Below are 16,669 nucleotides of genomic sequence, written 5' to 3' on the forward strand. Positions count from 1 at the left end.
AGATGAGGAATGAATACATTCCAGGCATGGAGGATAGCCAGGGAAAATGCCCAGATCTGAGAGATGGAGTATCTTGTTCATAGAACAGCCAGGAGACCATTGTTACTGAACTGAAGAGAAGTGGTGGGGAGTAAGGTGTTAGAAGACTGGAAAGGTAGAGGAGTCTAGGTTATGAAGGACTTTGAATGCCAAATAGAGGATTTTCTGTTTGATTCTGGAGGTGATAGGGAGTCATGGGAGTTTACTGAGTAGAGGAGTGATATGATTAGACCTAAACTTTAGGAAAATTACTTTGGTGGCTGAATGGAGAATGGACTGGAGTGGGTAAAGACTTGTGACAGGCAGTACGCCCCCTATCCCCCAGTAGGCTGTTGCAGTAATGCAGATGTGAGGTGATGAGGACATGCACCAGAGTAGTGGTTATATTAGAGGGGAGAAGGGACATACTCAAGAGATTTGACAAAGGTAAAGGCAGCAGACCTTAGCAACAGATTGGATATGGGGGGTGGGAGAGAGTGAGGATTGGAGGATGACTCCAAAGTTGTGAACTTGAGGGACTGAAAGAGTGGTGTTGCCCTCTGTAATAATAGGGAAGGTGGGAATGGTCTTGGGGGAAAGATAATGAGTTTGGTTATAGACAGGTTGAGTTTAAGATGTCTGCTGGACATCTAGTCCAAGATGTCTGGGAGGCAATTGGAGACACAAGATTGGAGGTCAACAGGCACAGGATAGGCAGATTTGAGAATCATCAGTGTAGAGATAGTAATTAAATTCATGGGAGCTGGTGAGATCACCAAGTGAGGGAGTATATTGAGAGAAGAGAAAAGAGCCCAGGATTAACTGGTAAATGTATGGTTAAAGGACATGATCTGGATGAGGATCCAGCAAAGGATACTGAGGAATAATCTGCTAGGTGAAAGAGAGGTTTCCTGAAAACCTAGAGGGGAGAGTGATCAAGTGTCAAAGACTGCAGAGAGATCAAGGAGAAGGAGGACTGAGAAGAGGCTTTTGGGTTTGACAATTGAGAGATCATTAGTAACTTTGGAGGGAGCAGTTTCATTGGAATAATCTGGTAGCACACTGGACTGTGAGGAGTTGAGAGTGAGAGGAGAGGAAGGGGAGGCATCTATTGTAAATGGCCTTTTCAAGGGGGTTAGCTACAAATGGCAGAAGAAATACAGGACCACATAGTTAATGGGGAAGGAAGGATCAAGTGAGGACTTTTTCAGGGTGAGAGAGACTTGGGTATGTTTGTAGACAGGAATGAGCCAGTAGACAGGGAAAGTTTGAAAATAAATAAGAGAGTGAAGATGGTAGTGGGTGCTTTCTGTTGGAGGAGACAAGATAGAATGGGATTGCGTGATCAGGGAGAGAGGTTAACATTGGTAAGGAGTAAGGTCACTTCATCATGAGACAGGAATGAAGGAGGAGAGAGAGCCAGAAGAGAGAAGAATGAGATGAGAAGAGAAGGGAGAGCTCGTGGTGCATGGCCTTATTCAAGGATCAAGGATTTCTGCTGAAAAGGGGGGAGGAGAGGGAACTAGGAGATGTTTGAGGAAGTGTGACAAATTTGGAATAGTGGCTATGGGGATCTTTTCCTAGCTGGAGGCCTTCAAGGAGAGACACTGGTCCAAGATGTTGTAGAAAAGGGTCTGCTTTTGTTATGGGGTTGGCATAGATGAAGTCCCTTCCAGGGCTGACATTGAAGGATTCGGTAATTTGTGGGGTAAAGTACATCTGAACCCTGGACTAACATCTGGGTACGTCTGTTTCAACCATGTGCTAATGCTGCTGGAATGAGTGGGCCTCATTGGAGTAAAGTGAACCATACTGAATGCTAATCTCCTTTGCCATCTTATTTGTGCCCTTTTTCTCTTGTTACTAACCAGACAGGATCACCCAGTTCTCCACGTCTCCTGGAATGATGCGGTTGCATACTGCACTTGGGCTGGAAAGCGGTTACCCACAGAAGCTGAGTGGGAATATAGCTGCAGAGGGGGCCTTGAGAATAGGTACTTGCAGAGTGTAAACCTTTCAAACATTTGCCATTTTTTTAATGTTCAGGAGCTCTTTCAGTGGTCAAGGAAGGTTTGTTGTTTTTTTTTTAATCCTTTCTTATTTTCTTTTCTCATTGTGTTTCATTCATCTCCACAAAGTTACTTGGGTCATATTGACCACTGGGTAACCAGTTAGTGTGTCACCCAAAAGCAAAGACCTGACTGAGCCCTTTCCCTGGTAACATAAAAAGGGTCCTAATCCATCTGCTTTTAAAAGACCCAGAGGTTGTAATGCTGGGGAATTAGAAAGATGCTCATTGCTCTTTATTTCAACTTGGTAAGCTCTCTCCCCAGCAGCATTTTCCTATTTTTCCATGTTGCTAAAACTTGGAATGCTTTGATGCCTGGGTTAAATCTTCTAGGAGAAGGCTACTTAAAATAGTGAAATATTTATAAAAAAGTCCCAGTGTAATGTTGCATGACCAAGCTACCTTATAAGTACATGATGTGGCCTGGATGGTTGCCCTTCTCTCAGGAGGAGCCTCTGTTTCAGTCCTGAATGATCTGGATGGAGACAGAGGGAGCCTTGAGTTTCATAGGATCTGGTCCTGTGGACGTTCCGCATGTCCCCCCACCCTCAATTCTGTCCCATTAAAAATATCCCATTAAATGGAGCTTGGCCTGACTGCAGTACCCACGTTCTTTCTTTTTGTCACATTCCTCTATCTTCTGGATTCTAGTCCAAAGACCTGAGCACATTTGACAGGCTCTTGCCTCTCTGTCTCTTCTGACAGACTTTACCCATGGGGCAACAAGTTGCAGCCAAAAGGTCAGCATTATGCCAACATTTGGCAGGGAGAGTTCCCCGTGAGCAACACTGGTGAAGACGGCTACCGAGGAACAGCACCTGTGAGTACTCAGGCTGGATACAGGCAGAAGGGCCCTCCCTGGGAGCTCTTCTGTTCCCTTGGCATGTGTCTGCTGCCCATGTGGCAGGTACTGCAAGCTATCAGACACTTTAAATGAATCGATATGAGAGAAATTCGCTGGTTGGGAGTAACTACTTTGGGAAGTTGTTAGCTTATTTTTTTAACTTGTCTTTTAAAAATATTCTTTATTTCTGCTTCAAGAAATAAAGGCAAAGAAGATAACTACACCTTTTGATGCAAAAGAAAAGACAGGAAGGGATTTTGCATGTATTTTTAAGATACTGAATGACACTAAGTGGTTTTTAATGGTAAAATGCTGTGAATGTACATGAGAGGATGATAGTTTCCAGAAAATAAAGGTTCATGTCAGAGTTTGCTCTGTAAACTTCTTAAAGACCTGTATAAATGCTGGTTGGTATTATTGTAGAGGCAGCATGACAGAGTACCCTTAGAGTCTGAAGATCTGAGTTCGAACTCTGTCTCTGGCCAGTAGAAGCTATGAGATCTCAAACAAATCACTTGACTACATAGGGACCCAGGCTGCCCTTGGATGTGATAAATGATTCTTGAGATGCCGATGTGTAGCTATGGAGGGAGTTTCTTGCACTTAGTGGAAGCATGTATCTGCTCCTTCTCTCCCCAAACATTGTGCAAACCTGTTGAGCCTTTTTGTTTCAGGTAGTTTTACAGTATGAGATTTCATGCATGGGGCAGCTAGGGGTAATACGGTGGATAGAGTGCTGGGCTTTAGAGTCAGAGTCCAGCCTCAGACATTTGCTAGTGTGACCCTGGGTAGGTCACTTTAACCTCTGCCTGTCTTAGTTTCCTCAGCTGTAAAGTGGGGATAGTAAGGGTACCTACCTTCCTGTGTTGTGAGGATGAAGTGAGATAATATTTGTAAAGTGCTTAACACAGTACCTGGCACATAGTAGGTCAGAGCTATCTAAATGCTAGCTATGAGAATGATGATGTTTGAAATTCTTGCCTAGGTGTTCCAACGGTGTACCACACAGCCTGTTCAAAACAGAATCCTCTCTCTTTCTTCCACAACCTGTTTATTCTTCTGACTTTTCTGTTTCTCAGAACATTTCTTGACTCTGTGTTGTCTTCTCCCTTCCCATGGCTGCCACCCTAATTTAGATCCTGAATTTTACATTTTAACTTTACATTTTAACGGTAACGTCTGTATCCACACACACACACACACACACACACACGCACACACACACGCACGCACACATGTGTGTGAGTCTGTGCATATTGTTGTTTGGTTGTTTCAGTCATGTCTGACTCTTCATGACCCCATGGGTGGGTCACGTACACAGACCTTCTGCCTAAGCTGTTGCTGAATGAGCTGTTCCAGTCACCCTCTGATTATGTTATTCTTTTATTTAAAAAATTTAATTTCTCAGTTTATTTTAGTAGACTGTATATTCCTAAGCCTACCATTCATGCTTGCCTAGGTTGTCTTTTTAGTTTTATCTCCCACTTCTACTCCTCATCTACGTCTGCTCTAGTCTAGCATTTCTCAGACTTTTGGCCTTAGCCTTCCATCGTGCTTTTAAAAATTATTGGGGACCCGGAAGAATTTTTGTCTGTGTGGATTATATCTACCAATAGTTACCGTAATGAAATATAGACCTCTTAATATTATTATGGAAAAAGTTTTGACCTCCCAGAGCCCCTGGTTGGATATAGGGGGGCTCCTGGACCACGTTCTAAGAGCTGCTGCTCTAACCAGCTGAACTCCTCACTCTTCTTTGGACACGATAACCTTTTGTGTCCATCACATGCTTTTATCCATCATCTTCCTTCCCCTATAATGTTGTCTTATGGAAATAACAAGGAATTTGGAACCCAAAGAACCGTGGATTCAGCCCTGCCTCTCTAAGATTCCATTTCATTGATTTCCCAAAGACAACAGGACGATAGTAATGCCTGTCGTGCCCTCCTGCTTCTTGGGGTTGTGGTAAGGACCAAATGCGTGAGAACCTTTATAGAGACCTCAAACAGCAAGAAATATGTCAGCTCCGATTGTCATGCTTGTCCTTTCCCCATTCCGTACCCTTGCCTGCTGATTTGTCACTGTTGGCTTTACTTGGAGATGTCATGGCCCAGTTCCAAGGTGATATCTCCCCTGAAGCATTCCTTGATGCACCAATGTGAAATGATTGTTAAATTCCATCCAAGAAGTACTACACCTATGTGAGCAGCTAAGTAGTGCAACAGATAGAACACCAAGCCTGGAGTCAGTAACACCCAAGTTCAGATCCTCTCTCAGTCACTTGCTAGCTTTGTGACCCTGGGGAAGTCACTTAACTTTCAGTTTGCCTCAGTTTCCTCATCTGTAAAATGTACTAGAGAAGGAAATGGCAAACTAGTCCAGGATCTTTGCCAATGGGGACCTGAATGGGGTCATAAAGAGTCAGACATGGCTGAAACAACTAAACCACTTACACACATGCTCACATATACATATATGTATCTGTGTGAACATACACATATATTCATCTGTATGAACATAGATACCACTTTTAAAATGTTAGTTATTTTTAAATACGTCTTGTGCTAATCACATGTTCTCCCCCCTAACGTTTTGGATCTTTATGAAATTGCATAGGAAACTGTAGTCTACCTTGGAAATGTATTCAAAGTATATTTGTGATTTATCTCAGATGCCTAGGGACTGAGGGTCGTCAGAAGCCCCACAATTATTCCATAATTTGGCAACAGTGCCTGAGAGACATAGGGGCCTTGGCTTTGAAGTTTGCACTCATGATGAGGGTTTGGGGAAGTGGTTAAGGGCCAGGACTTTAGGGCTCAGGAAAGGACACTATCTGTCTGTGCTGTGAGAGCTGACTTTGATATCAAAACCCAGCTCCCATGACTTTTCAGATTACTATATTGGGTCCAATTGAGATCAGAGACGATTCACAGCCTAGTTCATTTTTATGTTTTAGATGGAGCAAACATCCCTCTTCTGCCCTCGTCTGTTAGATGAAATTTTGTTTTATGATCAGCGATAAATTTTTCCTGTTAGAAATAACTTAATCGTATTTTATACCACATAAATATAAACTCTCTGTGGGTTTATAAATTCCCCTTGAGGGCCCCAAACTGAGAAAAGTATCTTTGTTTGCATTCATGTGTTCGGTATATTCTGACAGATGAAAGGGATGTTAATATCCACATGAGAGAGTCAGAACTCTAATTTAGTGCTTTTTTCAGCCAAATGGGTTTATGGAAACAGATGAACATTTTAATTTTAACAAATTCTTTACTTTGTACAGGTTACTGCCTTTCCTCCAAATGGGTATGGTCTGTACAACATAGTGGGGAATGCATGGGAGTGGACCTCGGACTGGTGGAGCGTTCATCATTCTGCTGATGAAACCCTTGATCCTGTAAGTATTCCTTTCTAGAGCTGCATTCCACATCAGAACCTTCTTTCTGAGCTGGCTCTGTTTACTTACTGTAGTGGGGAACACAGCAGAATAATCTGCCTGCTTTGAGAGAGTTTGACCATATTTCTCATGTGCTGAGAAGAGATTTGGTTCATGTTAATGAGACTAGATAACGACCTGTTAGAGTTAAAGTCCTGAGCTAAGATCTGCGGGGTGTACAGAAAGACTTGGTCCCTGTCCTTGAGGAGATGAGATGAGATAAAGACACACAATGATTATACAGTGGAGCATGTGATGAGTATCATAAGAGACCAATCACGTCCTTGGGAACTTAAGAGGTTGGAATGATACCATCTGTTGGGTTGGGGGCAGGATACATAACAGATGACATTTGTTTCATAACAAGTGCTATTTGAACAGGGCTTTGGAATTTGAGTAGAATTTTGACAGGCAGATCTGGGGGGGTGTTAAGGCATTCTGGGGCAAGAGGAGCACTTGAGCAAAGGTAGGAAGACATAGGGTATTTTGGGGGAGCAGTAAGTAACCTAGTTCGGATGGACTAGAGAGTTCTCCGATAGACAATATGATGGAAAGGACAGGTGACCTTGGCTCCAAGGAGACCTGATGTGTAATTTCATCAGGCAGCAGTGGAGAGGAGGGTCCTTCGTGAGATCTCCTCACAGCTGGGAAATTCATTGTCCCTTTCCCCTACGTATTAATACAGGTGAAGGGTGGGAGATAATTCTGGAAAGAAATGAGTCATGTCAGGGAGGGCCTGAAATTTCAGGCTGAGTAATTTGGATTTTAGTCAGATTATAATATGGAGCCATTGAAAATTTTGGAGAAGAGGAGTATGTGAATTTTCATTATTCAGTGGAGGCTTTCCCTAGTAACTTATTCAGTGGAGGCTTTCCCTAGTAACCTTGCGTTTACAAAAGATATGATGGGCAGGCAAAGCAGGTGGCCAGCATTTTTTAAGCCCTTACTGTGTGTCAGGCACTGTGCTGACTGCTGGGGATATAAAGACAATTAGAAAGTTAGACCTTGCCCTCAAGGAGCTTATATTATATCCAGGGAAGATGATACCTACAAGGATTGGAAAAGAGATGGGAGTTAGGAGTGGAGAAGGTGCCTTTGTGGGGGCATGCTGCTGAACTACAGAAAGGCAGAAGCCTAGCAGGAGAGGAGTGAAGTTGTCTGGCCTGGGCCCCTCCCTGAAATGGAGGCACCTAGGAGGAGCACACCACTGGGAGAGTGGGTGGTGGTGGGGAGATGTTACAGGATGAGAAGGCGGCCTACAGACTCAGGTTACTTCTAGGGTGTGATTAAAAGGCAAGCAGAAGGTGGCAACATTCTGGAATATTATGAGGGCATGGAGTACTCTCTAGATGTTGAATTAAGTGCCTCTCCAATTCAGAACATTTGATTAATTGAAAAGTATTTCTTAAGCACTCATTTAAGAAAACTCAGGAATTTTCTAGGCATAGTAAGAAGGGTGATAGAAGTATTATGCGCTGTTTCTGCCTGCAAATGCTTATAATATGGTTGAGGAAGGACATTGAGTGCATCTGATTTACTACCTTGAGTCAGTAAACGTTTATTAGGTGCCTACTGTTTACTGGGCAGTGTGCTGAACCCTGGGGATACTAAGAAAGGCAAAAGACATTCCTGCCCTCAGGGGGCTCACTGTCTGATGGGGGGGAGACAGCACATTTAAAAACCCTTCAGAAGTGGTCAGGGTTGGAGGAGGGAGAGAACAAACCCGCAGGCTGGCATTATGCCGAAGTCTTGTTGGCAGGTGGGAAATGTTGAGGAGCTGCTCTGGGCCCCTTCCTCAAGGTGGGGATCTGGGAGCAAGGGGCCCAAGAGGTGTGAGTTTCAGAGTTGATGTGGTATTGCAAGAAGAAAGGAAGGAGATAAGTAGCAGAATAAATGAAATCTGTGAGTGTTTGTGTGTGTGTGTGTGTGTGTCTGTCTGTGTGGTCTGTGTGTGTGTGTGTGTGTGTGTGCATTAGGGGCAGCTAGGTGGCACAGGGGATAGAGCATTAGACTTGGAGTTAGGAAGACTCCTCACTGTGAGTTCAAATCTGGCCTCAGACCTTACTGTCTGTGTGACCCTATTTGCCTCGGTTTCCTTACCTGTACAATGAGAAGGAAATGGCAAACCACTCCAGTACTTTGCCAAGAAAACCTGAAATGGGGTCATGAAGAGTTGGACATGATGGAAATGACTGAACAACACTGAATGGATACACATTGAAAATTCGTCTTTCACAGGCTGAAAAAGCTTTGGCACGTAGATAGAATGGGATATTATTATGTAGTAAGAAATAAATGTGAAGAATTCAAAAATGCTGATAAGATTTTGATGAGTTTATATAGATTGAAAAACCGTAACAAAAGAACATGCACACTGACTACCACGATGTAAACAATAAGATCATTCCAGAAGAAGCTGAGCTGTGTAATTGAAAAACCACTGGTGGCACTTGCAAAGAAGTAACGAAACCTAACTTCTTCCTTCTACTAGAGAGGTGGGGGACTCCCAGGGCAGAGTGCTGGACGCATCCTCAGGGGAGGTAACCGTCCTTTGTCATTTTTCTTTGTCACAAGGAAAATGTTCTCCATGGACTGGGTGAAGTGAAGAATTGTCTCCCCTCCCCCAGTGACTCTGATGTGGTGACAAAAGACCACAGTAAAGCAGCTTAAAAAGAATATCCCCAAATATATTTTACTGTGTGGACAGATTGAAAAGTCACACACAGAACACCCTTGAAGAAGCCTGGGAATTCCGGCAGCCTCGCTTCAGGCATTTCTATTCCTGCTAAAACTAGCTAAACAGGGACCTGGCCCTATAGAAGCAAGAGAAATCACTGGAAAGGAAGAACTTCTCCAGATTTCCTCACTGGTGGGTGAGCAACTGTCATTTGCCACTCAGGAAATTTTGTAGAGGTCATCATAACTTGGGTTTTTGTGCCCCAGGCATTTCTTGGTGTGATTATAAATTTTGCTTTGTGTTACTTGCCTTTCTCGAGAGTGTAACACATGGGCTCTTTGTGAATATTTCAAGCCTTAGATGTGCTTCACTGGTTAAAGATAAAAAGGCTGAATCCTTCAGGAACTGCAATTCTTTCTTATATTTTGGGGAATAGAGAGGTCAAACATAACTTTCCTGGGAAGAGAAGGTTATGAAATCCTCACTGGGTCTGTAGCGAGGAGACATTACCATCCACTGACAAGAGGTAGGACCAGCAGTTATTTGCAGTCAGACGTGGACGTAGCTTTTTCTTTTTTTCACGGATAAAAAGCATCTGTATGCTTGAAGTGCCTTCTGGCATAGTGGGAATGCATATCTTTGGCCATCTGGTGCCTGACTGAGTGGGCATTAGCTGTCTGTGCGTTTCTTCCAAGGTTGTGAAGATTCAAATATTCTCTGTTAACTACTCACAGACTACTCAGTAACGGATTAGAGGTAGTTTTCTGCCTCAGTGGTTTCAGAACACTTACATTTGCTTCCTGAATTGACTTGTGATGATGCCCCACTAGTTCGGGGCATGAAATTGGAGACCCTAGAGTGAGTGTCTGATAGCTGTTGACAGGCTACTTATGACCTGTGGTCATGAGGTGAGGGAAAAGTAACAGAAACAACTGTGTTGAGATTGAACCTTGTTTAACAAGAAATGTCAGGATAAGAGGCATAAACTGGGTGCTTTGTTTTAGGACCCCAAGCCTGTACGTTGTGACGCACAGTAGTGAAAAGAGGGACTCTCACCGCCTGCAAACAGGGCTGTGCCTTTGGATCTTGGTGTGATTGGATATGTTTTGGGGAGTGGATGGATCTGTTAGGATATGGCACCCAGAAGTGCACATGGTGCTCCAGGTAGGATCCCCGCTGGGGCAGAGTGCAGTGGTCCTGTTGTTAGTGATTTAGGTATCAGACTGATGTAGTGTATAATGGCACAGAGCGCAGGGCCCAGCAGGGCTGTCCATTTTTCAGTCTCATTATTACCTCGATAAAGCTGGTGATCAACTAGGAAGCTACGTTGCCCACCTTGTATTTGTACAGTTGAGGTTTTGAACTTACTAAAATTTGTTATTGTGAAATGTGTACAGCTCTAGATTTGAAAGTTTTTCCAAAATTTGTTTTTTGAAACTTTGATCTATTGCATGGCTTTTCAACCATGACCATTTCCATTTTTTCTCATCTTTGCCAATTTATAAGACTATGAGGGAAAACTTCATTTCTATTAATTTTCATTTTCTATTACTGATTTGGATTCTTTTGATATGTATGTGTGCATGTATGTACACATGCGTGTTTTGTACTTAAAAATAAACTATCCTTTTATCAAAAAGATCAGAACAAAAAAACTAAAACTGAAAGCTACATAATGATAATGACCAAGATTGGCCCCAGCGTGCCAGTCCCCCGTGTAACTTAGCAAAGATAATCTTGGGAAACAAAGGAGGAAAGGAGAGGATTAATGAATTGAGCATAGTTTTTCTAAAAGAGAAACCCAAAATAAACACAGAAGAGATATTTAAAATTAGAAGAGAAATAGATAAATTGGAAATCAAAAGAAGTATTCAAATTTTAAACATAAGGAAAAGCTGATTATTTGACAATACTAACAAAATTGATTAAGCTTAGTTAACCTGATTAAAAAGAAGGCAGGAAATTAGGTTAGCAAAATAACAAATGAGCAAGGAGTAAGTACAAACCACCCAGAAGCAATACAGAGCAAAATATCCAAGCTAACAGAATATGTAATGGAGGTGTCAGTCCAGTCTTTGGAAAAAAAAACATAGAACTAGCTGTAAAGGAATTTGTAAAGGAAAAAAACCTCACAATAAAAAATGCCTGGTTCTGATGGATTCACAGGAGAGTTAGTTCTACAATAATTTTTTTATAGTATTTTTTCCCCAATTATCTATAAAGATAATTTTTAGCGTTCATTTTTACAAGATTGAGTACCACATTTTTCTCCCTCCCCTCTTCTCTTCCTAAAATAGTAAGCCATTTGAAATAGGTTATATATGTGCAATCCTGTAAAACGTATTTCCATATTAGTCACAGTTGTGAAAGAAGAAACAGACCAAAAGGAAAAAAAAACATGAAAAAAATCAAGTCAGTAAAAATAGTATGCTTTGATCTGCATTTAGAGTCCATCAGTTTTTTGTCTGGATGTGGATAGCATTTTCCATCATGAGTCCTTTTTAATTGGCTTGGATCACTTATTGCTGAGAGGAGCTAAGTCATTCATAGTTGGTCATCGCACAGTGTTGCTTTTACTGTGTACAGTGTTTTCCTCATTTCATTTTGAATGAAAATTCAAAATTCATAAATGAATATTAATTTTTAAATGAAATCTTCTTCAACATACTACAATAATTTATCCAAGAATTCAATGATTATAACTAAGTTGGATTTTTACCAGAGTTGCAAAGATGATTCAGCATTAGGAAAACAATCAACCTAATCATATTAAAAACAAAAGCATCCCAAACTACATGATTATATCCGTAGTTGCGGAGAAAAAACATTGACAAAGTCTTAACTCATTTATGCTGAAAGTATACAAAGTATAGGCATGAAGGCTTTCTTTTTTTAATGTCATATAAAGTAGAGAAGGAAGAGAATTACCTCATTCAATCAGTATTATAGACATATGACATTTTTCTTGTCTTCAAATTAGAATATTAATAAGTCTAATAGTTGTTGGCAAAGTTGCTAAAACCAAAATCAAAACTTATATGCAAGAGAGATATGCTAGAAGCTTTCCCAGTAAGTACGGGGGAAAGCAGAGATACCCACTCTCCTTTCTGTTATTTGATACAGTTCTAGAAATTCTAGAAACAAACATAGAAAATGAGAAATGATAGGGGAAAATAAATCCCCATTTTTCTAGATGACAGGAAGATTTAGAAAATCTTAGGGAGCTGGGCATGGTGGCATACATCTGTAATTTCCCAGGACTGGGAGGCTCTCTTGATCTTTGGAGTTCTGAGCTGCAGTACACTGAGCTGGTGTGATGTCTGTACAGAATTTGGGACCCAGTGTGTCATTGCTCATTCAGCATTTGTAGAAATTGAATTATAGGGGGGGCGGAGCCAAGATGGCGAAGTAGAAAGACGCACTTACACATAGCTCCGAACACACAAACCACAGAACGGCTAGAGGGGACCAAGCCAGGGCGAACTCTGCACCCAGAGACCACGGAGTATTGGAGCGAGGGAGATTCCTGCTCCGGAGAGAACTGCGGACCTCTCACGGGGGGTCCTTCGCGCTGCAGACTGGGCGCCGGGTCGGGGAGCAGAGTGTGGCCCTGCCGCGGCCACGACACTGAGGGGAGGAGATCTGAGAGGGCTACGGGGACGGGATCTCCAGCGGCCACGCGGGTCCCCCCACCCACAGAGGGACCTGCAAACCTCTCGCAAAAGGTCCGTCGCGCTGCAGACGCGGAGCCCAGCCTGGACCTGCGGCCGCGGCGGCCACAGCCACGGCTCCGAGAGGCACAGATCTGAGAGGGCTCCAGAGGCGGGATCTTCAGCGGCGGCATGGGCCCCCCCCACCAACAGGTGACTGACGGGGGTGGGTGAGAGAGTCTCTTTGGCGGGTTGAGAGGGGAGTGGGGTGCCCCCAAGGCCCGGGCCCCCCCGGGAGGTGGGGGCTGAGAGGCGGCTGCGGACAGGGGCTCCCCAAACGGGCAGGAGCCTGGATCCATTGTGGAAGGTCTGTGCATAAACCCCCAGAGGGAACTATGCCTGAGAGGCGGCCTTGCCCCTGACCACCTGAACTTAATTCTCACACTGAATAGCAGCCCTGCCCCCGCCAAAAATCCTAAGGCGGGAAGCAGCATTTGAATCTCAGTCCCCAAACGCTGGCTGGGAGGACCAGGAGGCGAGGTGGGTGTGAGGAGAACATTCAGAGGTCAGGCCACTGGTTGGAGAAAAATGCCAAGAAAAGGGAAAAGAAATAAAACTATTGAAGGGTATTTTACCGGAGAAAAGACACTTCCTCCCTTCCTTTCTGATGGGGAGGAACAATGCTTGCCATCAGGCAAAGACACAGAAATCGAGGATTCTGTGTCCCAGCCCACCCAATGGGCTCGGGCCATGGAAGAGCTCAAGAGGAATTTTGAAAATCAAGTTAGAGAGGTGGAGGAAAGACTGGGAAGGGAAATGAGAGGGATGAGGGAGAAGCATGAAAAGCAGATCAGCTCCCTGCTAAAGGAGAACCAAAAAAATCTTGAAGAAATTGGCACCTTGAGAACTAGCCTAACTCAGCTGGCAAGGGAGGTGCAAGGGGCCAGTGAGGAGAAGAATGCTTTCAAAAGCAGAATTAACCAAATGGAAAAGGAGATTCAAAAGCTCACTGAAGAAAATAGATCTTTCAAAACTGGAATGGTACGGATGGACGCTAAGGACTTTTCGAGAAAGATATCTCAGAACATACCGCGCAGATTCGAAAAATGGAAGATAATGTGAAATATCTTATTGGAAAAACAACTGACCTGGAAAATAGAATCAGGAGAGACAATGTAAAAATTCTGGGACTACCTGAAAACCATGATCAAAAGAAGAGCCTAGACATCATCTTCCATGAAATTATCAAGGAAAACTGCCCTGAGATTCTAGAACCAGAAGGCAAAATAAATATTCAAGGAATCCACAGAACACCGCATGAAAGAGATCCAAAAAGAGAAACTCCTAGGAGCATTGTGGCCAAATTCCAGAATTCCCAGGTGAAAGAGAAAATATTGCAAGCAGCTAGAAAGAAACAATTCAAGTATTGTGGAAATACAATCAGGATAGCACAAGATCTGGCACCCTCTACATTGAGGGATAGAAGGGAATGGAATAGGATATTCCAGAAGTCAAAGGAACTAGGACTGAAGCCAAGAATCACCTACCCAGCAAAACTGAGTATAATACTTCAGGAGAAAAAATGGTCTTTCAATGAAATAGAAGACTTTCAAATTTTCCTGATGAAAAGACCGGAGCTGGAAAGAAAATTTGACTTTCTAACACAAGAATGAAGAGAACCATGAAAAGGCGAACAGCAAAGAGAAATCATAAGGGACTTACTAAAGTTGAACTGTTTACATTCCTACATGGAAAGACAATATTTATAACTCTTGAAACATTTCAATATCTGGGCACTGGGTGGGAGTACACACACACACACATGCACGCACGCACACATACATAGAAACAGAGTGCACAGAGTGAATTGAAGAGGATGGGATCATATATTAAAAAAAAAATGAAATCAAGCAGTGAGAGAGAAATATTGGGAGGAGAAAGGGAGAAGTTATATGGGGCAAATTATCTCTCATAAAAGAGGCAAGCAAAAGACTTATTAGTGGTGGGATAAAGAGGGGAGGCAAGAGAAAAACATGAGGTCTACCCTCATCACATTCCACTAAAGGAAAGAATATAATGCACACTCATTTTGATAGGAAAACCTATCTCATAATACAGGAGAGTGGGGGACAGGGGCACAAGCAGGGTGGGGGGGAGGATGGAGGGGAGGGCATGGGGAGGAGAATGCAATATGAGGTCGACACTCATGGGGAGGGAAAGGACCATAAGAAAATAGAAGTAAAGGGGGACAGGATAGGATGGAGGGAAATATAATTAGTCCTATACAACACAACTAGTATGGAAATCATTTGCAAAACTAAACAGATATGGCCTATATTGAATTGCCTGTCTTTCAAGGGGAAGGGGTGGAGAGGGAGGGAGCTAAGGAGGTTAGAACTCAAAGTGTTAGGACCAAATGTAATGTTCTTACCACTGGGTAACAAGAAATACAGGTTAAGGGGTCAAGAAAGCTATCTGGTCCTACAGGACAAAAGAGAAGACGAAGACAAGGGCAGGGAGGGAGGATAGAGGAGAGAGCAGATAGGTCACAGGGGCAATTAGAAAGCTCGGGTTTGGGGGGGGGAGGGGATAAAAGGGGAGAAAATTTGTAACCCAAAATTGTGTGAAAATAAATGTTAAAAATTAATAAAAAAATAAAAAATAAAAAAAAAAAGAAATTGAATTATAAAATGCTCCTTGAAGAAATAAAAAGCAACGTTTATAATTGGAAAAATATTCAGGGCTTTTGTCTCGGGCATGCTAACATAATAAAAATAACATTACTTCCAGACTTAATTTATGGTCTTTGTGCTATATTAATCAGATTACTAAAGGGAAACTTTATAGAACTCGGTAAACTAATAACAAAATTCATTTAGAGGAGGAAAGGATCCACAATATCTTTAAGAATAATGAGAAGAGGTATCAGTGGAAGGAGAATAGCACTTCCAGACCTCATACTATGTTATAAAGCAGGAGTCATCAAAACCATTTGGTGCTAGTTAAAAATAGAAAAGCATGTCAGTGAAATACACTAACCAAGGAAGAATCAGACAAATTGGAACTCAGTAATGCAGTGTCTGACAGAACAGAAAATATAAATTACTTAGGAATGAACTCCTTTGAATGAGAACTTCTAGGAAAATTTGAAAGCTGTTTGGCAGAAATTAGGCTTAGGCCAACCTCTTACACCAGTTTCCACAATAAATTCAAAATGGATCTCTGATTTACATATTAAAGATGACAAAGATATAATCAATTACAAGATGTAAAAGAGGTAATTTTGATTACTTCTTGAAATTGGAAAGCTTTTGCATAAACAGAATGCATCTCGAATAAGAAGAGAAGTCGTTGACTAGGAAAAAATTTTATACCAAGTTTCTAAGATGTGGATTTGATATGTAAGATGTATAAACAACTAATAGAAATATATGACACCAAAAGCCATACTTTAATGGGTAAATGGTCAAAGAACAAACAGTTCTCAAAAGAAAAACGTCAAATCGACACCTTTATGAAAGAATGCTCCAAACAGTCCTCTCTACCCAATACGTTGTTAAAGTTGACTAAAGATGAGAATGGTCAATGTTGGGTAAGTTGTGTAAGGTCAGGCATCCTAATGATTGTTGGTGAACCTGTGAGTTAGTCCAACCATATTGGAAAATAGTTTAGAAATATGCAAATAAAGTAACTAAAATGTCCATACTCTGACCCAGAGATTTCACTGCTAGGCATGTATTCCAAGAAAGTTATTGATAAAAACAAAGCCCCCTTATACACCAAAATATTTCTAGCAGCACTTTAAAAAAAAATCAGAATAGATGTCCGTCAGTTGGGGAATAGGTAAATTGTGGTACATGAATACAACGAAATATTACTTTTTTATAAGAAGCAGTGAATATGGTGAATGCCTGTGAAGTACTCTGTGGACCTTAAAGGAGTATTATATAAGTGCATCTGTTATCATATAGAA

The 16,669-nt window shown here is 42.1% G+C and overlaps 1 protein-coding gene across 3 annotated transcripts in view; it reads left to right on the forward strand.

The window, feature by feature from the left end:
* The window catches only part of SUMF1 (sulfatase modifying factor 1), a 114,074-nt gene that overhangs the window by 50,597 nt on the left and 46,808 nt on the right, over window positions 1-16,669 (forward strand). For 2 of the 3 annotated variants that reach the window (XM_072598620.1, XM_072598621.1), the window contains 3 exons: window positions 1,890-2,012; window positions 2,792-2,906; window positions 6,217-6,330. In XM_072598620.1, coding sequence (XP_072454721.1) covers window positions 1,890-2,012; window positions 2,792-2,906; window positions 6,217-6,330 — 352 coding nt within the window. The remainder of the gene's footprint in view (window positions 1-1,889; window positions 2,013-2,791; window positions 2,907-6,216; window positions 6,331-16,669) is intronic. The other variant, XM_072598622.1, reaches the window with a different exon arrangement.

This window comes from Notamacropus eugenii, chromosome 3 (genome assembly GCF_028372415.1).
Source record: "Notamacropus eugenii isolate mMacEug1 chromosome 3, mMacEug1.pri_v2, whole genome shotgun sequence".
Taxonomy (NCBI): domain Eukaryota; kingdom Metazoa; phylum Chordata; class Mammalia; order Diprotodontia; family Macropodidae; genus Notamacropus; species Notamacropus eugenii.